The sequence below is a fragment of the Cajanus cajan genome, chromosome 6 (genome assembly GCF_000230855.2).
Source record: "Cajanus cajan strain Asha chromosome 6, NIPB_CcT2T_4, whole genome shotgun sequence".
In the NCBI taxonomy this organism is placed as follows: Eukaryota; Viridiplantae; Streptophyta; class Magnoliopsida; order Fabales; family Fabaceae; genus Cajanus; species Cajanus cajan.
Window position 1 is genome coordinate 4,782,556 of NC_138522.1, and position 20,870 is coordinate 4,803,425.

The following is a 20,870-nucleotide window of genomic DNA, read 5'->3' on the forward strand; positions in this document are numbered from 1 at the left end:
TAGTGTCTTGTAATTAAGTTCGTTGATGTAGAATAATATTTCTGGCAGTGGCTTGTAAATCGAATGCGAATCATGAAATGTTCGCGAGCATGCATCTAAGATTTAATAAAAATGTTGGCCTTATCTAGTTTGTTGCGATGAGAGTTTTGGTTGTTGAATTGGAAATCAATGAAGAAAATACGAAAAAGATAAGACTAAAGATTAACACTTCCTAATAAATCATTAGCAGCAAGAGAGAATGAAGAAAAACAGGACCGAAGAAAAATATAAAACTATTTCTAGCAAAAACAAAATCCTAAAAATAATTTTCTCAGTAACTTATCATCGAACAGACTCATAGTATAAGTGCATATATAGCTTATATTTGCTCAATTTATTTACAAAAGAAAAAGACTATAAAATAATCAAGAAATTATTAAATAGTTTAGAACTACCAAATATTCATAATTTGAATCAATATAATTCATTATGTAAAATGCATTTAATTTTTTTAATTTATCAAAAAAAAATATTAATGTTTACATGTTTTATAGAAGAATTAATCATTCATACACTGACAACCAATCATATCTTTTAAATTATTTTATTTTACTTTTATTTGATTAAATGAACAAAGGACATGACATTATTAAGAGATATAATTAGTTGTTAGTGTAAAAAATCTTTACACTGACAGTGTATAGGTGATTAACTCTTTATAGAAACTGGTTAAAAATTATGTTGTTTAGGAATTAGGGTCACATAATAATTTTTCTAAAATAATTATTTTACTCTAAAATAATTATTTTACTTTAAAAAAATTAGGGGAAAGGAATGTTGCCTTGATTTAAAACAGATAAAGATTTTAAATTTAAAGATAATATCTATAACAATATATAAAGGTATATAAAATTTTGATTTCCATTTTTTGATAGTTAATTTTATTACTTAATTAATATCATAGTCATCTCTTTTGATTATTTTTTATTTATTCTAAAAATGATCTTAATTTAAATTTTAGTTTCCACCCATTAGTACCTATTATTGTGTTACTTTTTCATCTTAACATTTTAATTTTTCACTCTTAGTTATTTATCATTTATCTTCTATTTTGGTTATTTTACATTTTATCTTTTGTTTTAAGTGTAATATATTTTCGTCCTTGTAATTTATGGCGCTTTTATTTTTTGTTCTTGTAAAAAAAAAATTCTTGTTTTATCCTTAATCTCATAATGCTTCAAAAATAGTTTTTATCGACAATTCTCGTTAAAAAAAATCTCATGTGTCTAATAAAATATATATCATATTCATTATATTTTTATTACTATTATCACATAGGTAAATTGATTTTAATTCTTTTTAGACAAAATTTTAAAATACACTTTACCGCACCCAAACCTACACACTCATCCTTGCAATCGTGCTTCGCCTCTCTGATCCAAAGTTGATGCTGCAAATCCTAAACCTCTTAATCCCAACCCTAATCTTCTCGACTAGGAGTAAATTTTCACTATTTGTGATCTCGACAATAGTGTTGATTTTGTCTTCAACAATCACACCTTTATGAGGTCGTTATGGATGTCACTTCACTATGGAGGAGTTCAACCTCACATTTAGCTACTCACCCATCGTGCAAGAATCGCCAAAGTATTCACCACTCCATTGGCATCGTTGCCAATGTCACTTCCTCCAAGGTTAAGAAGAATTGTGCTGATTAGCTTAGAACATTAAGACCATTCCCACCTATCGTGACCTTGTCACAATGACAAGTGAGACGCCTCATCAAAGAAGAGAGGTCAGTGGTCTAGCTCCACCACTAAAGACAATAGGATGCAACGTTCCACAGTCTAGAGAGGATGTACATGAAGAGTTTGATGAAATGATAATAGTGAAGTGTATTTTAAAATTGTCTAAAAAAATTAAATTAAATTTACCTATGTGACAATTGTGAAGTAAAATAAAATAAATATAATATGTATTTTGTTTGTTACGTAACAATTTTTTTTTTACGGAAGTTGACAACAATGACTATTTTTAAATTTTTTTAATGAGATTATGACTCACATCTATCCTATCTTCAACACAAGTATGCATTAAAGAATATAAAGTAAAAAAGGGGAGGTTGGATTTGATTTAATGTCATATATATAGCTAGTAGATGCAAATGAACTTAATCAACTATACCACTCTTTCGAGAACCTACGAAGCTATGATGTTTGTGAGGGAAAAAAAAAAGAGATAAATTTTACAAAACATAAATTATAAAGCTTAAATACATTTTTTTTTCTTGTTAGTTTGAATTGTGTGTAAGTTTAATTTTTCAAGTTTTTAACTATAATTCTCACTTTTTTTTAAACTAACTTTTTTATTAAAAATCTTGTACAACACAGGATGTGTTAAATAGGATACAATACCCTTACAACCTATAATGTATTATGTTTTTAACTATAATTAAGTCTGTCTTTTTTTTCAAACTAAGATTTTTATGAAAAATCTTATAAAACACAGGAGGTATTAAATATGATACAAATACCTTTACAACCTATAATGTATTATAGGCTCTAAAAATAGAGTTCATATATTAAGCTCCTCGTATAATTTTAAAATCACTACCTAAAAAGCATCCAAAATCATGTGCAAAGTCATGCAAATTTATTCAATGGGGTGTTGCAAACACTCTTGTATGTAACCCGTATAATTGAATACACGTGCATACCGTTGGAAGAATCATCATACAAGTTCTCTCTTAAGTTCCAAAAACCAAACATCTAGATATATGAAATTTGTAAGAATTAGATATTTATAAATAGTTTAATAATAATTCGATAATAAATGGTCTAATAAACTGAACAATACTATCAATAAAATATATTATAATATTATTTTAAAATTGAAAGTTTTGATCTAATTTAATTTCACAAAATTAATTTATATAATAAAAATTTCGTTTCATTTATGTATTCTATTTTTGACAAATAACAAATAAATATAATATTATATATATATATATATATATATATATATATATATATATATATATATATGTGTGTGAATGAGATGTTATATTTATATACATTATGTCCCAACACCCTGGGCCCCTCACCAACATGAAAAGGGATACCATGAGCCACATTTGCTTGTAATCCATCTCCATAAAAACACTTTTATCACCTTGACCATTTCCTGCACTATTTTTGTGAAACCTACTTAGCTATTAAATCATAGAGAAAAAGAAAATTCACAAATAAATCTAACCAACAATTGGAAAATTGGAAACGTGCGTACTCATTCTTCTTTTAAAACTGGAAAATTATGATTTTTCCAGATTTCCATATTTGGCCATACATCTTTACTTTAGTAATTTCTCTCATATAAAAATTAATCTGTAATTATCAAGTATTGATCACTTTTAGTTAAAGATTCCACGACGAAAAAAAATAGAAAAGAAGTGAAGTACACTAATTACTAGAAAGTATTTTGGCCATAGGCTCATAGCCGGTGCTCTTATTTTGACGGGGTTTTGGTATAGTATAAGGGGTTTTTTATAAAAGTTGGGTTTTTAGGGGCAATAAGGTAAATTGATAAATTGTCTGAAGACTATCAATTTACCTTATTACCCCTAAAAACCCAACTTTTGTACTGAGGGGCACCAAAACCCCTTCAAATAAGAGGGCACCGGAGCAATCCCCACAACTTTATCCATAACTTCTTGACGTGATCCATGAAGTAAACTGGTAACCAAGTCAAAGACAAAAAAAATTTAGAAGGGGAAAATAGAGGTTTATTGACCCCTATTTTCAATATTCTACTTGCTTTAAAAATTCACATTCAAAATCCGTCAGCTATCTAAGCTAACAGAAATGGCGTCGGCATGACCTGCCTCGACAGAGTCTTCTTAAGTAATTACTTTTTGTGTGTGTGTTAAGAAGTTTTTAGAATATGAAAAGTCGAATTTATGATTTTTTTAAATCTTTCTATTATTTTGTTGCAAAAGAAATCTTTCTATTATTTTAAATATCTTAAAGACTATGAAAAACTAAACATTCCCACATTGTAATATGATATTTTATCAAATTAAATTAATAGTTTTCTCTTTAATTAATTATCCTTTTTTCTTTATTTATTTACATACTAAAATAATGTTTATTAACAAAAATGTCCCACAAACACAAATTAAACATTGATTATTAGTTTTCGGACATCATATAACTTTTATTTATGGTAAACTTGTAGTGAAATTGAATATAAACTTGTATGTTGGTTTGATTAAAATGTAATTTGGTCCCACTACAAGAAATGTTACATATAGTGACATATAAAAAGTGTCACTATAGGTACAATATATGTAGGCATATGTCTATTTGACATATAGTTACACACAATTTTAGTGTTAATTTTGAATGAGATTTAACAACATATTTTGTGTGTCACTATAGTCTATACCCACACTTTTTAATAATATACCAACATATATTGTAATTATTGTGTGGGTAAAATTAATTTTTAGTAACATGTATAGTGTCACTATAAGGTGTGTGTCACTATATAGTAATTTTGTTGTAGTCCATATGGGTTAAATTACACTTAATCAGCACATTGTAAATATGGGTTTGATGCACCCCAGTGCCACAAATTAAATGAAATTTAATGTTTCAAAAAAAAAAAAAAAACTTTTATTTATAAAAAAAGTTAATAGTTTATGATTCTATTCCAAGCTTTTTTTTATATACAATGATTGCATCGTATTTAGATACTTTAGATGGTCTTACTAAAGAATAAAGAAGGATAAATTGAAATAAACATGATTCATATCATATAATATGTAGAATATTTTATTTTATTTTTGAATTGGAGGGGACATCTGAACAAAAAACAATTAGAGTCAAGAAGGTAAGAAACAAAAGTTACATCAATGTTAACAAGCCAAACAAAGAAAAGCAAAAGGACATTAAAAATTCTCAAACTATCACACGAAGATAAGCAAAAACTAACTGATCAACAACTTGGCTGACTTCTCACAAGACATGATACCAGCTCAAATTACCCCTGCATCATCGAAAGACTGAATACATTTTACCAAATTACAACACGGGTGATGAGACCCACAACCTTGTTGAAGAAGAGTTACTCCATTTAAAGAGTCAGCCTCCACCAAAAAAACTCATTTACCCTCTATTCCAAGCAAGAATCATATCCCAATATATATGATCCACAGTTATGCTTGAATCACATAGCAAAAGCCAGTATTGGCAACAAAGGCAAACAACACCACATCCCTATGATCACGCAACACTTCCCCCAGCAACTGATTTCCTAGAACTGAGATTAACCGCAACATCACAATTTAGCTTAAAGCACCCAGCTGGTGGATGGACCCATCTGATCAATGAAGAAGCATCTCCAATACCGGTAGACCTCGAAAACCAGATATATCAGCAACCAAATTGCTACCTTGTACAGAACAATTCCGAATGGCATCCATAGATGCCCGAACCTGCACCAGAACAGAATCACGATTAACATCCTCGTTTCTAAATATAAAGCTATTCCTAGACTACCACGTACAAGGCATCTAAAGCCACTGCAAAAATCAGACCCCAACAACAATCCTCAACTACTAAATTATCACGCAGGTTCTCTAACAACCAGGAATTGAAATTGCAATTAAAAAATATATGTTGCCTTTTTGTCTCTCGGAACCAACCTACACCACACCTTAGTTGCCAGACCACAATTTCTAAGCACATGATCACGATTTTCGTGACTCTCACCATATCTCACACGAGCAGAATCCACTGTCAAATGCCTCCTACATCTCTCCTCATTGGTTAACAAAGCATTAGCAACCAGCCAACCACTTTCCATAAGAAGAGACGAATGCCCTCAAGACCCTTCCAACAGCACACAGACACAAACAAGGGAACCTTCACCACCAGCATACCATGTCCAGTGAAAGAAAGTTGTCGAGCCTTCCAGTTAGACAACCTTTTATATGATAAAAGATGAATTCTTTGAAATTCGCTTATCAAGAATAGGAATCAAGCTACCTTCCTAAATCACCGGTAATCTGAAACCCCAATCTTTGTTAAGACGTTAGAAAAACTTATCAACTTGTTTTCCAATTTTTAAATTAATTTAATTAAAATAAACTTATTTAATATATGAGAACTTATTTTAAAAACTTAAAATTTATTTTTACAAGCTTATATTTCATAAATTTGTAGTAATTTATAACTTATAAACATTTAACTTTTTATTTTATTAATTTATTTGAAATACTTTTTATCCTATTTATTTGAAAATTATTTTGATCACATGTTATTTTTTCAATCTCATTATTAAATATATATATATATATATATATATATATATATATATATATAATTTTACATTAATTAGTCTTACAAAATATTTTTTAATTCAATCATCTAACTTATAAGTTTTAACTTTTCAGTTTGTTATATTTTAAAACTGTTTACGTATGTGTCCAGTGTTGAAATATGATTATTCTAGAATAAATATAAATGGCAAGAGGAGATTATCACGAAATTCACATCTCCTATTTTAAGCTTGAACATCATATTTTTTATGATTTTTGAATATCATATAAAATATAATTACATCAATTATTTAATTTAAAAGACTTAATTTGTAGTAGTCTAATTTGGTAAGCTCAATGCTTCCAAAATTAGCATATATTTAATGAGTAAATATTAATTAATGTTGGACCATTGAGAAATTTTGAGAACCGTAATTTGACAACGAAACAATTGGTTCTCCTTTTTTTTTTCTTCCTCATATATATATATATACATATATATATATATATATATATATATATATATATATATATATATACTAGTTATGCCAAACATATCCTTTTGGCTTGGCTGAATACCCCTCCGGCCCTCATCGCTGCCGAGACCCCCCTCAGCTCCCAAAATCACCGAACAACCCTTTCGGCTAGAGACGAGACTGGATCGAAAGCCATTGAACTCGTCCTCAAGATTAAAGACAGCCAAGAACTTGGAAGACCGAATACCTCCTTGAACATGGAACGGGCCAAACACCCTCTCAGCCAATGAACATGCCAAATGAGTACTCGGCCATGATGAATATCCATGGGTTACAATAAAACAAGTGTTAATTACATTAAATACACTCATGTCAGTTGTAATTAGTGTACAAAACCTTGTACACCAGCTCAATAATTCAGAAAGTCCATTAGATCCAAGAACGTCACATAAATCACTACAAAAATGTTTCACATTAGAGTCGGCTAAAAAATATTATCGGTCGTTCGAATGCTAAATAAGTCGACACAATTCTTTTTCTCGACTAAACCATTGGTAATAAATAAATTTATGTATTTTAATTTTTTATTATCAGTTAAGCCGACACTACGTCGACACTAAATTTATTTTATTTTTTCTTTTATCTTCTTTTTTTCAACTTATATTTATTCGTTCGTATTTTTAACATTCTCGAGACTCGATCTTGCAACCTTGATGTCTTAAGTGAGCTTGATAACCAAATGTACTACAACACATATGTGTATAGAAGATTCAGAAAATTATCTTTATTTTTTCTCAAAGCACGCATACTGTCAACTTTTTCGACACTAAATTTAAATTGAGTTTACAGTCGAAAAAGTCGACGCTATTCTTTAAATATAGCATTAGCTTTTCTGACACTAATTTAAATTTAAATTAGTGTCAGAAAAGCTGATGCTATATTTAAAGAATAGCGTCAGCTTTTTCGACTCTAAACTCAATTTAAATTTAGAGTCGAAAAAGTCGACGCTACATCTTAAAATAGTGTCGGCTTTTTCGATAATATTTGCGTAAGCTATTAGCCAACGCTTATTTTTCGTAGCTATTTCGGTGTTTCCTTGTAGTGAATATGGCATTGATGGGACATTTATGATTATTTAATACAGTCTATGCCGAATACTCAATTGAGCGTCGGAGTGCCTTTGTAAGTACCCTCCCCATTATTGGGAGACAGGACTCGGCCAGCACTTGGGATCTAGAAGACTAGTCAACAAGGAGGACAGGAGGAGTGTTTCTAACAAGAACAATATATATATGTGTGTGTGTGTGTGTGTGTGTGTGTGTGTGACAGGACTCGGCCAGCACTTGGGATCCCCCATTATTGGGAGACAGGACTCGGCCAGCACTTGGGATCTAGAAGACTAGTCAACAAGGAGGACAGGAGGAGTGTTTCTAACAAGAACAATATATATATGTGTGTGTGTGTGTGTGTGTGTGTGTGTGACAGGACTCGGCCAGCACTTGGGATCTAGAAGACTAGTTAACAAGGAGGACAGGAGGAGTGTTTCTAACAAGAACAGTGTGTGTGTGTGTGTGTGTGTGTGTGTGTGTGTGTGTGTGTGTGTGTGTGTGTGTGTGTGTGTGTGTGTGTGTGTGTGTGTGTGTGTGTGTGTGTGTGTGTGTGTGTGTGTGTGTGTGTGTGTGTGTGTGTGTGTGTGTGTGTGTGTGTGTGTGTGTGTGTGTGTGTGTGTGTGTGTGTGTGTGTGTGTGTGTGTGTGTGTGTGTGTGTGTGTGTGTGTGTGTGTGTGTGTGTGTGTGTGTGTGTGTGTGTGTGTGTGTGTGTGTGTGTGTGTGTGTGTGTGTGTGTGTGTGTGTGTGTGTGTGTGTGTGTGTGTGTGTGTGTGTGTGTGTGTGTGTGTGTGTGTGTGTGTGTGTGTGTGTGTGTGTGTGTGTGTGTGTGTGTGTGTGTGTGTGTGTGTGTGTGTGTGTGTGTGTGTGTGTGTGTGTGTGTGTGTGTGTGTGTGTGAGGAGGAATGTATTTATTCCGAAAATAAGTTTATTTAGACTTACTTCGTTCAAAAATTTATATTTTACATCAAATTTCAATGATCAAATGTTGAATTTAAAGTTTTTAATGCATAAATGAAATCTGTAAATTTTTTAAAAAGTTAAAAATTATTTGATATTTCGTTTCATTAATTCAAATCAATATATAAAATAATTTTATGATTATTTGTCAACTTGAATTAATGAAATGAAGTATCAAATGATTTTTAAATTTTCTAAAAATTTACAGACTTGATTTATGTATTAAAAACTTTAAATTCAATGGTTGTATCGTTGAAATTTGATGTAAAACATGAGTTATTAAACGAAATAAGTCTAGATAAACTTACTCCTGAAGTTAACGGGTTTCTCTCTCTCTCTCTCTATATATATATATATATATATATATATATATATATATATATATATATATATATATATTTATATGAGGAATGCTAATATATTCCCACCTATTTTTTAGTGGGAGTATGTTAGCAACCTACACCAAAATTTTAGGACAAAAAAACCACTCATTTCTTTTGATTTGGTTAATTCGTACAAAAGATATTATAGTAATTTAATTTAATTTTAAATAAAAATAAAATATTTTCTCTATCTTATTAACTTCATTCTCTAAGTCATTTCTCTCTCTTGTTAAATTTTTTCTCCAACTCATTTCTCTTTCCTATTAAATTCTTTCTCTAACTTATTTATCTCTCCTATTAAATTCCTTCTTTAACTCATTTCTCTCTCATCTCTCATGATGTCTCTCCCTCTCTTTCTGAAAAAATAAAAACTAATTAATAGAAAAAAGAAATGAATTGGAGAATGAAATTAATAAAAGAGAGAAAATATTTTATTTTTATTTAAAATTAAATTAAATTACTATAATATCTTTTATACTAATTAACTAAATCAAAAAGAAATGAGTAATTTTTTTGTCCTAAAATTTTGGTGTAGGTTGGTAACATATTCCCACTAAAAAATAGGTGGGAGTATATTAGCATTCCTCATATAAATATATATATATCACTAAGACAAATTTAGTTGAAGAAGACCACAATTGTTGTAGTGATTTCCCAACAATTTGCCATCAATAACAATGGATACAAATCTATAAATCATTGATAATCTATATATTGTTCAACTAAGATATAAATCCTAAGAGCCTCTCCATGTTTGGTTTTTTTTAGGATATGTTTGGATCTAGAATCTTAATTACACTTCAAGAATAAAGTTCCAACAACTTATTAAGAAAACCAATGAAACATCAGAAGAAGCAGAATAAAAAATGCCCCTTCACATTGATTCCATGACACATACAATCAAAATACCTTCATTACAAATTTGAGGAGGCACTTCAATAGCCACATTAATTTATTTATTATGTCTTTTTAATTTCACCCGACCAATACTACACATTATAACCCTTTGGCACCCTTCAAACCTGCATCACCAGTGCTTCAAAAATTTCCATGGCAGAACTAGGCAACCCCAGAAGAACATTTATGCTCTTCCTTTCTTTACCATGTGACAAGAACAAAACAACCTCTTTCTCCGGCAAGGTGACAGGACCAGAACAAAGAGGCTCTCCCCACCCAAAATCCGTGGTGTGAAAAGACAACTTAGTCCAAGTTGTGATCAAAAGAGTGGCTGTTAGAGAAGGCCTTTCTCTTGTGACTTCAAAATAGTCAATAGCAGATCTCATATAACCATCAGTGACCATCTCAATAGCCTTACGAACCAATCCCACAGAAAAAGACAAAGGGTTCTTCAATAACTCCCCTGCCTTACACAACGAATTTGTCAACACAATAGCATTGCCGAAGTACCCTTCAGGAATTGGAGGCACGAATCTTTTCCTTCCATCAACCGCAAAGAGAAGCTTCGTTTCTTGATCATGTTGCATCCCTAGTGCTGCGGTTCGAGCCCTCCATACAAAACCTGAAAGCGCTTCGAAAGTGGAGCACTTTTTCAAAGCCCCATCTTCTGTGGCCTTTTTCTTGAGCATGTCAAGCTTGTTGGGGTCGAAGAAGAAGGACTTGTAGAGCATGTTTTCTTCTTCGTAGAGCTTTTGAGTGTTTGATACGTCTTTTATTTCGGCAAATTCGTTGTGTTGGAACTGTATTTTTGGAGGGTCACGTGCTTTGAGTATGGTTCGATCGAGAACCGGTGGAATCTTTAAGTCCAAACCTCGAGCTGTGTCGCTCCATGCATTGACAAACTCCATGGCGCAGAGTCCATCTTTCATGCAGTGGTTCATGCATAGCCCCAATGTAAATCCTCCGCATTTGAACTTTGTCACCTGGAATTAATGGAACATACATCATTTACAACCCATTTGAATACAAATTAGAAGTAATTTTAAAATTTTATTTAAGAAATTCTTAAAAATATTTCTAAACTTATATTTAAATATAATTTTAACATTTTTTAACATGAATTACTCAAAGTAACTCACTTGGGTTGAAGTTATTGCAAACATAATAATTTGTGATTAAATTAAGGGTAAAAACCACTTTATACTATAAAAGACGGTAAAAGGACAATAAATAAGTTGGTGAAAAAAAATAAAAAGTTTAAGTTAATGATAGATTTTTAATCTATTAAATAAGAATTTTTAATTAATTAAATATTAAGTAATAAATATATTTAAATAGTTAAGATTAAAAACAAATAAACATAATTTTTAAAATAAATATGTGATCATTAACTTATATCATAACTAAATGAGATAAATTTATAATTCTCATTTCTAGGAATGACAATGGGGTTCATGGGAGACGAAGATAAAAATTCACCTCATACCTATTTTATATCCATGTGGATATCTGGTAAGTAGATACTCATAAATTTTATAAATACTTATAAATATCTATAAATATTTATAGATATTTGTAAATTTAAAAAAATTGTTATAAATAACTTTAAATTTGTATTTGATATTAATTATATTAAAATATTAAAAATAAATAACTGATGCCAATTTTTGAACTTGCAATTAATTAATGTTAATTTTTTAAAATATTAAAAATAATATAAAAAATATATATAATAAAATATAAATATTTAAATAATTTTATTTAGTGGATACTTGTAAGTATGGATACTACCATACCCAATTCCACCCCATTCATAAACGAGTAGAAAAATATCTATATCCATTATATGTAAATATCTATTTAGACTATCAATTTATTACTCATAACAGATTTTGTTTACAAATATATTTGCAAATACAGATCTTTTTTGTCGTCCCTACTCTTTCTTCCTACTAAATCAAGTTAGAAATTCGTAAAACAAATACCAAAATTTATGATTTTTAATAAATTTCAACCGATAAAAAAAACTAAAGAGATAAATGATTGTAATTCCAAATCATAGGGCCTTTAAATAATTTTGTGACAAATATTAAAGTGTTTTTAATTTTCTATTTCTTGTAAGTTAAAAAACTTAAATATTATCATGTGCATATCAATTGAGACCATAAATGATACATAATTTTTCACTACCTAATAATTTTTCGGTTAAGAGAGTTATATAGAATTTCTCAATAAAAATAATTTTGTATGTCGAACTTATCATGGATACTACTAAATCATAGAATTCTAATTTTTATCATAGGACAGTAATAAAAATATTGCACCTAAAATTTGTCCATAAAAAACTAGAATGATATATATTTGTTATTGTGACAAAGTAAACGAAACCTGAACAGTCATAAGAGGCATCTCAAGAATGTTTGGAGCACCAGGGGCATTGTAAACCAGTTTGCCAAGAATATGAGGATGTGGTTTTGTCAAGTCCCCTATAACGTCTATGTCACAATTTGCTTCAGCCTCAACGAACACCGCACCTTCACCTGGGTTTTCCACTATCAGTTTCCCTTCTGAGCTTATAACCAACGTGCCCGCCATGGGGTAATACGGGACAAGAATCTTCGACAACGCATCCTTGATAACTCGCGCAGCATCCTCGTTCCCCCTCGAACCAGATTTGAAGCAATAAACCGTGCACACAGGAACAGCTATGTTCTGGTCAAGGTTTGAAAGGAAGTAGGGTCCCTTTGGTGTTTCCTCCGAAGGATGAACTCGGGTTGGTTCTCCTTGCTTTACGTTGAGTTCGGTGCTAGAGATGTTCGCATTAGCCATCGCGTAAGAATCTTCGATATATATGTAACCTAAAAGGCTAAAACGATTAATATGGCAACGCTGGTGAAATGAATATGTTAACAGAAATAATAGAGGGAAAAATCTAAATCTACATCAACTATAGATAATGTCATGGTATATAACTCACGATCATTCTCATCTTATAACTCAATTTGGTATGTTTGATTTAAAATTGAACTCGTGTTCTAAGATAATATCAAAGTGTTTGTGTGTAAGTGTAAATAAGAGTTGAAAATATTAAGTACCATGTAAGTAAGAAATATCCATAAGTCTATCTCTTTAAAGTTTGAGATTATGATGTTATTATATGAAATTCACTTGAATGATTTACTCATAAACTCTGTTAGTGTAATTTTTTTTTTATGTTTAATTATATGTGTTTTCAACATAGATCTATTAAAAAAATAATTTACCATTTGTACATACAACAAACTCAATAATACATTAAATTTAATAAATATATTAGAATAGATATATGTTGTAAACATAACAAAATTAAATATTAGAGAGTATATTAAAAATGATCACTCGTCATTTATCAACTCATTAAGGTCAATAGTATTGAGCATAGAAAAGTGTATTAAAAAAAATTACTTTAAAAATAATATCAACATAAAATATAGCTGATAAATTTCACCTTATTACAAACTAGCTAATTTTGTTGTTGATCTTTTTCTTTGTTAGTCTTAGGCTTTGTTATTAAAATGATATGAGAGCATATAAAGTTAGTAATTGACAAAGAATGTGCGAAAATTAAACAAGGTGCATATAATATGCACTAAGCTTTTAATTACCTGAATGATATTAGCACGGAAGTGTTGGGGGAGAGAAAGGAATGAGGATCTGATAGCACATTTGGGGTTGGAGAAATTATATATAGGATGAAGTGAGATGAAAGTTTTGACCATTTCGGTTCGATTAAAAAATTGTAGCAACTTGATAGGTGAAATTTAATGCATGCACACACGTTGGGATATAGTAGGTAGGAAAACCAAATTAATGTGACACTTAAACCAAGGTGTATGGCATAAAAAACGAGACATGATGGAGTTGGTTGGTGGCGTCGGCGTCCTACTATAGCACACACTCAAATATACTAGAGAAAAAACATGTACAACAAATTTTATAATTAAAGGGGAGAAAAAAATTAAAATGTAATAAATGATGGGTGACGATATAAATATAAAAAAATATTATATAAATTATTGTGTGAATTCACTTATTCCTTCCGGTCCATAATTTTTCATGTTTAAAAATTTTGCACACTTCTTAATAAACTTTTAATAATAATATATCAATTTTCAAATATCACCATTTAATATTTTTAATGGGAACAATTATGGAGTAAATAAAAATTGTTAAATAAAAATATATGTGAAAAAAGTTCATTAATATTACTTGAAATACATAAAATATTAAAAACTTGAAACAAAAAAATCTTAAAACAACAAATTAAAATTATGGACAATATAGAGTGATATATTGTTTCCAAAAAAAAAATCCCTTATTTTATAATAATATGAAGTTTATCTTGAAACATTTGTACAAGTAAATTTCTTTTTAACAAAAATAATCACAAAGTATAAGATAAAAAGAAAAAAACATGACCAAGTATTGTAAATATTCTCGTAAAAAGAGAGAGAAAGAGAAAGAAATGGACATTTATATATAGAATATGAATGTTAAAACAGACTTGCTAAAATACTTACTTGATTTATAAACTTTTCAATTCAAATTTATTAAAAACTATAACATTATAGGGAAGACTTATTAAATAAAAATAAAAACTGATAAAAAAATTATAATTTTTAATAAATTTTGATTAATAATAAAGAATATACATTATTTTTTAAAATAGAGAAATATGTTTAAATTGGGTATAATTAAGTTTGAAAATAACTTCAAATTTTTAAGTGTAGGCATATCTCTCTCTCTATATATATATATATATATGTGTGTGTGTGTGTATGTGTTCTTACCAGAATTTGCAAGTTCTTTCATGCTGGGGTGATGTTATAGTTGCTCCACAACAATGTGGGACACATACAAAGAGCAAGTTAAAAGATAGTTTAGGTTAAAAATTAGGTTAGAATAAAATGATAGTTGAAGTCCAAATGATTGACTTTATCTAAAGGCTTAGAGATAATGATGCATTATTTTAGGAGATATTACTATTGATAAGTAGTGATATTATTCTTAATAGGCTTAAATATGTTTAATCTCTCAAATTTAGAGTAAATTTATTTTTGATCCCTCAAATTTAAAATTGTTGTTTTTAGTCCCTGTAATTTCAAAAAATATTATTTTAGTTCTTATATTCAAATTTTGTTAAGAAATTTATCAAACATTATTGCATAAAATTTACCTATTGGTATTCTTGTTAATAAAAACATCACATTAAATCTAGTTAATATTGCATAACTATCTTAATTTGTCACTTTCAAATATATTATTAGTGACCTGAGGGACTAAAATAAGATTTTTAAAAATTATAGGGACTAAAAATAATAAATTTAAATACTAATAACGTATTTAAACCTTCTTAATAATGTGATCCTAATTTAAGAATATATGATATACCGAGATAATATTGTGAGATATCTTGAATATATATTCTAGAGATTATGTGAAGATGTTGTAGGCTAGGTTTTAATTGCCTAAGATTTGACTTATAATATCGGGTTTAAAGGTCAGTGTGGACGAGCATGAGAGAACTAGCTCGACTTGGCTAAGTTGAAATGTACAATATTTATATTTTTATCCAACTCAAATAAAATTACCTATTTAACAAATATTTGTGGTTTATAATAATAATAATAATAATAAAGTTACATATATAATAAATTATGAAATTATTATAATTTTGATCATTAATTTTTTAATTTATGGATATAGTTACATAGAATTTATTATTTTAGAATACTTGATTTCTTTTCAACAAAAATAATGAGCTAAATTAAACTTTTGATCTTCTATTTTTAATCACTTACAATTTTAGTCCTCTTATTTTAAAATAGAGACATGTAACCCTTTAATCTTAAAAATACAAAATATTACATTTGTTAATTATTAAATTTCAATGTTTACATGTACTTAAATAATGTAAAATTTAGTGATGTAATATTTGAAGATAAAAATAAAAAAATAAAAAAATCATAAAAATAAGTACTCATCATTCATTAAAATAAATACAGATTAAAAAAATTATCTTTACATATCATGTCGCTTAACATCAGTATATATTATCCAATAACATTAAAATTATAATTATATTTACCTTTAAATTTATAGTTACACGAAAACGTTTTTGATTAATTTTTTTATCTTTATTTTTCATTGCTAGAAATGTTTTATCATGTTCCCAAATTATTTGTTTGACTTTCCAGATCATTATTATCATGAGTTCAATAATGCGTCAAAAATAAGAAATAGATATAAAATTCATAGCTAGCCAAGTTAGTTGAAGCGTATTTATCCCAAACTTTAGTTAGAAAGAGATGAAGTATGTGTCCGAAGAAAACCTTTGTTCATATTAACAAGTCATGGACTTTGTTGGTTTTAGCATATATATAATTCATTTATGCAATTGTGGTAGCAAAAGTGAAGTGATAAAACAAACATCATTAATTATTAAAGAATTAAGAAATTGATAAAGTACATTTCAAAGAACGATTAGTTTAAATATATTTCTGCTTTATGTAATATATTTTTTTCTTCTAAAATTAATTTTTTTTAAAATGGTTCTTACAAATTTATTATTTTATTTTGTCTTTACTGTTACTTTTATTATTTCTTAATAATATTTTGATCATTTTGAGTTAGTGCTTTAAAAAAAAATTGATAACTTAAAAAATTGTTCACATATTATAAGGACAAAAAATAGTATATTATAAAGACTAAAAGAAAATAACAATCAATCCTTATATATTAAATACCAATTGTTATCTTGAGTAATAGTATTTCTAGAAATTTTCATTCAATGAGACGATTTATAAAAAAAATTAATTTCTTATCTAATTTAATATTTATTTATTAAAATTATTTATAAATTAAATATTAAAATTTAAAATAAATTATCAATAAATAAAAAAAATTGTACTACAATATAAATTATTTATTTTAAATCTAAATATAATTTATATATTTAAAAATATCTATTTATAAAAAAACTTAAATATAATTTATATATTCAAACATAATATTTAATTTTATTATAAATTTTAATTATGTATAATACAAATTAAAATAGTAATAACAAAAATAAAATGGAGAAATTTCACAAAAATCCTATTAAAAAATAATTGTATAAAGACCAAAACTAAAAAAATAATAAATAAATAAAAAACAGTATATCGTTGAATCTAAAAGTATATTTAAGCGTTATGAAATTAAAGTTTAAATGGTGCAAAATAATGATCAATTAAACATAAAAAAGACAAGCATCTATCAATTATTAACAAGTTAAAAAGAATAATTTAAAAATTTACTGCGTTGATTTATGAAAAATAATTAAAAACATGGATTAAATATTAAAGTTGTAACATTTTATTATTATTATTATTTTAAATTGATAATAATTAATTAATTATTTTAAATTGATAATTGATTTTACTTTTGTAAGTAAATTTTATTTATTAAAATATATAATTTTTAATCAAATAATTGCTTTATTTTAATAATCTAGTCTAACCTGACTTATCAATAAAAAATTTTATTTATTAAAATATATAATTTTTAATCAAATAATTGCTTTATTTTAATAATCTAGTCTAACCTGACTTATCAATAAAAAGGTCATGTTTAAACTTTAAAAAAATATATTTGTTTAAAAAGGTTAATTTTAGGTTTATCAAAAAAGTTTGATAGGTCAGCATGTTTATCTATGATATAATAAAAATAATATATATATGTATATATATAATTAAAAATATAATTAAATAAATAAATTTTAAATATAAAAATCAAATTATTAATTTTGTTTACACTTTTACTATGCTTAACATTTTACATCCTTTATTTGCACGAAAGCAAGATATCGAAAATAAAAATTCTAATAGTTGTATCTTCACTTACTTTTTTTCATTCTCATAGTTGGTTATTTATAATACTTCAAATGTGACAGAAAATATTTAGAAAGTTTTTTTTAATAAAATTATCTTCTTCACTAGTGTACATAGTTATGCATGAGTTCTCTCTTAATTAGTTTTTAATTTTTTGTATTAAACTCCAAATTTTAATAATATAATAGAGTAAACTATTTTTTTATCAAGCAAATTAAACAAATATTCACATGTGTATTTAAAAATATAATTATTGACTTAATTTAATTTAATTTTTTTTACTTATTTAACGTTCTTAATACAATAGACTTTTAAATAATCTAATTACAAAATAGGCTTTTAAATAGGTTAATAGGTCAAACCAAGATTTTAAAAAGGTCAGGTTAGAATTATAAATTAAAAAAAAATAAACAACAATAATAATATTAATAATAATAATAAATAAAAAAGATATATATGATAAACAAGATTTAATTTTATAGAATAGTGCTTCTCACACTTTTTATTAGGAAAAAATCTCAATTAGTGTCTTATCTTATTTTTTTCTGTCATATAATCTTTTAGTGCTCTAATTGACGCTATTAACACTTGTGTGTATTTAATTTCATGTATTAAACTAATCTTGTGGATATTATTTACAAGTTCCTATGAGAATCCTTGAGAACAAATGTTTTGGGCATATGAATAGAGATTTGTGTATTAATGTTCATGTATATAAATGTTGGCTTATAGATGTGTTTTATTAGTTGAAGCATATTTTTACCAATTGGATGCATTGAATTGAAAATTGTGGATATATATTGGTGAGTTTCTCATTTTTTTGCAAAGTGTGTTCCAAATATGATGTTAGACACCACCTTAAACTCGGCGGGTGTTGTTGTGACCGAGAACAAAGTTTGCTCTATGTGTCATTCATGTCGGGCATGAGTTTGGTTGTGTCAGGCATTGTTCATCCCGAGAGCAACGTGTGCTCTTTGATGCTCTATGTTGGGTGCGGAGTGGTTATTGTTAGGTGTCACCCTTTACATTGTGATTCTTTATTTATATTCTGAAGTATCATTAACAAGTGTAGTTCTTTTACTACTTAATACTACTAACTAGGTCGTGGTATGTTAATTGTTATTAGCATGATTGTGAACCATGTATGAGTTGAATGATATTGCACTAGTATTGGTACATTGATGTGTATAGATCTTGTGAGAGTCGTATAATGGGAATTCTAAGTCAAGGCTTAGCCACAATGTGAACATATGATGATCATGAATGAATGTGCATTTGTGAATGTATATTGTGATAACATAATATGGTATGGAGTCTTGTATGACATGCATCATATGCATAACTATTTTTGGATGAGTATGATATGGAATATATTGTTAAAGGACCCTTGTATAAAAGTTTGGGGATTCATGATCTTAGGGACAACTGAGTTTGGGAACCCCCAATTTCACCCGCTTGTATACATAAGGTGAAACTTGTGTGACACAATTATTTTGACGAGATCCTGGTATATCTCCTCCTAGTGTAAAGTGCAATAAAGGTGTGACTCAACATAGTTTTCTAGGCTACTCTTGCGTGCCTTCGAGCAAGTAAATTTTGTAGTATGTGTTCAATGCATCATATGTGTATGTGTTCATTTTGCATCATGTGTGAAGTGGGGTTGTGTGATGGATCTTGGGCACTTCTATGTTGGAATATGTTATATTACCACTTGTGTTGTACCTTGTTGTTGTGATAAACTGTTAACACTATGTCTTGTTATTGTTATGTTCTTATTGCCTTATTGTTCTTGTTTTGTGTTTGACTATTTAGTTATATTCTACGTCGTGAGATAGAATAATATGTTTCTCACTCCCTATTTCTTGTGTTTATTTTATGTGAATATTGTTGTAGGTGAAGTTCAACACGATGTTGATGATGTTGGAGACAATGTTTAGACCTTGTCTTAGGTTCATACTCTAATAGGATATGACATCGAGACCTTGTTAGGATTTGAGTTCTATTTATGTTCATGTTTAGGACGATTGTTTAATTTCTATTGTTGTTATTTTTGGCAGATTGTCATGTTGGTATTTTGTTTTCAATTAATATGTAATGTGATATCCTCTTGTTAGATTTATGTTTTCTATAGTTATGAATTCCTTTCTGTTCAATTTAAATTATTACACTTAACATGATATGTGGGATATGTGGGCTAGAGAGTACTACACAAGCTAGTAAAAAATATAAATCATCAATTAAATATTAGTAAGTCAATAAAATAAACACAAAAAGGTTATTTATAAAACTTCATGTTTAAGTGTGCAAAATAATATGATAAAATTGAATTATTAATAACTTGTATTTTAATATTTATTCTTATTTATAAGATACAACTCAGAATAATTGTTTATCTCATTATATAAGACTCAATTCATGTTGTTTTATGTATTAATTATTTTAAAACTAAAATATCTCTTATTAAAATGTATTATCTTAATTTAGTAAAATACATTAATTATGAACTCTTTAAAGAGTCTACACTCTAATTGATAAGGAGAAAGATAAATATTAATTAAGAGAGAAAAATACTATATGCTAATTAATTAAAAAAAAATATATGATTGTTATTTAGGAAACAGAAGTAATGCAAGAGTAATTTTAAGAAGAAAAAAAAAAAAAATATATATATATATATATATATATATATATATATATATAAAGAGAACAAATTTATTGCTATCAACTAAATTAACTAATTTTCTTAATCTTAGTAAATTAAATAATTGAATCTTATATATAAGAATGAAGATAATGTATATTACTAAATTTTATAATAAATTATATATACAAAAATAAAT

The 20,870-nt window shown here is 27.7% G+C and overlaps 1 protein-coding gene and 1 long non-coding RNA gene across 4 annotated transcripts; both read right to left on the minus strand.

Moving 5' to 3' along the window:
* Nucleotides 1-4,769: 4,769 nt before the first annotated feature.
* On the minus strand, nucleotides 4,770-6,285 carry LOC109813196 (uncharacterized). Of its 3 annotated transcripts, none has more exons than XR_002240987.3 (2): nucleotides 5,751-6,285; nucleotides 4,770-5,473 (listed from the first exon to the last, which is right to left on the minus strand). It is a non-coding gene; the product is annotated as an uncharacterized LOC109813196 (long non-coding RNA). The 3 variants fall into 3 exon arrangements; XR_014434378.1 differs by having other exon boundaries at nucleotides 5,684-6,285; XR_014434377.1 differs by having other exon boundaries at nucleotides 5,695-6,080.
* A 3,790-nt stretch (nucleotides 6,286-10,075) lies between these two features.
* On the minus strand, nucleotides 10,076-13,887 carry LOC109813178 (omega-hydroxypalmitate O-feruloyl transferase). Its single transcript, XM_020377315.3, has 3 exons — nucleotides 13,765-13,887; nucleotides 12,509-12,978; nucleotides 10,076-11,103 (listed from the first exon to the last, which is right to left on the minus strand). The coding sequence occupies exons 2-3, from the start codon at nucleotides 12,947-12,949 to the stop codon at nucleotides 10,240-10,242; spliced, it is 1,305 nt and encodes a 434-aa protein (XP_020232904.1). The 5' UTR covers nucleotides 12,950-12,978; nucleotides 13,765-13,887; the 3' UTR covers nucleotides 10,076-10,239.
* Nucleotides 13,888-20,870: the final 6,983 nt, after the last annotated feature.

Excerpts from the sequence above, each read along its gene's own strand:
- LOC109813178 (XM_020377315.3), bottom strand. The coding sequence starts at position 12,949 with ATGGCTAATGCGAACATCTCTAGCACCGAACTCAACGTAAAGCAAGGA. Across the intron at positions 11,104-12,508 it reads TGCCTCTTATGACTGTTCAG|GTGACAAAGTTCAAATGCGG; the intron begins GTTTCGTTTACT and ends CATTAATTCCAG.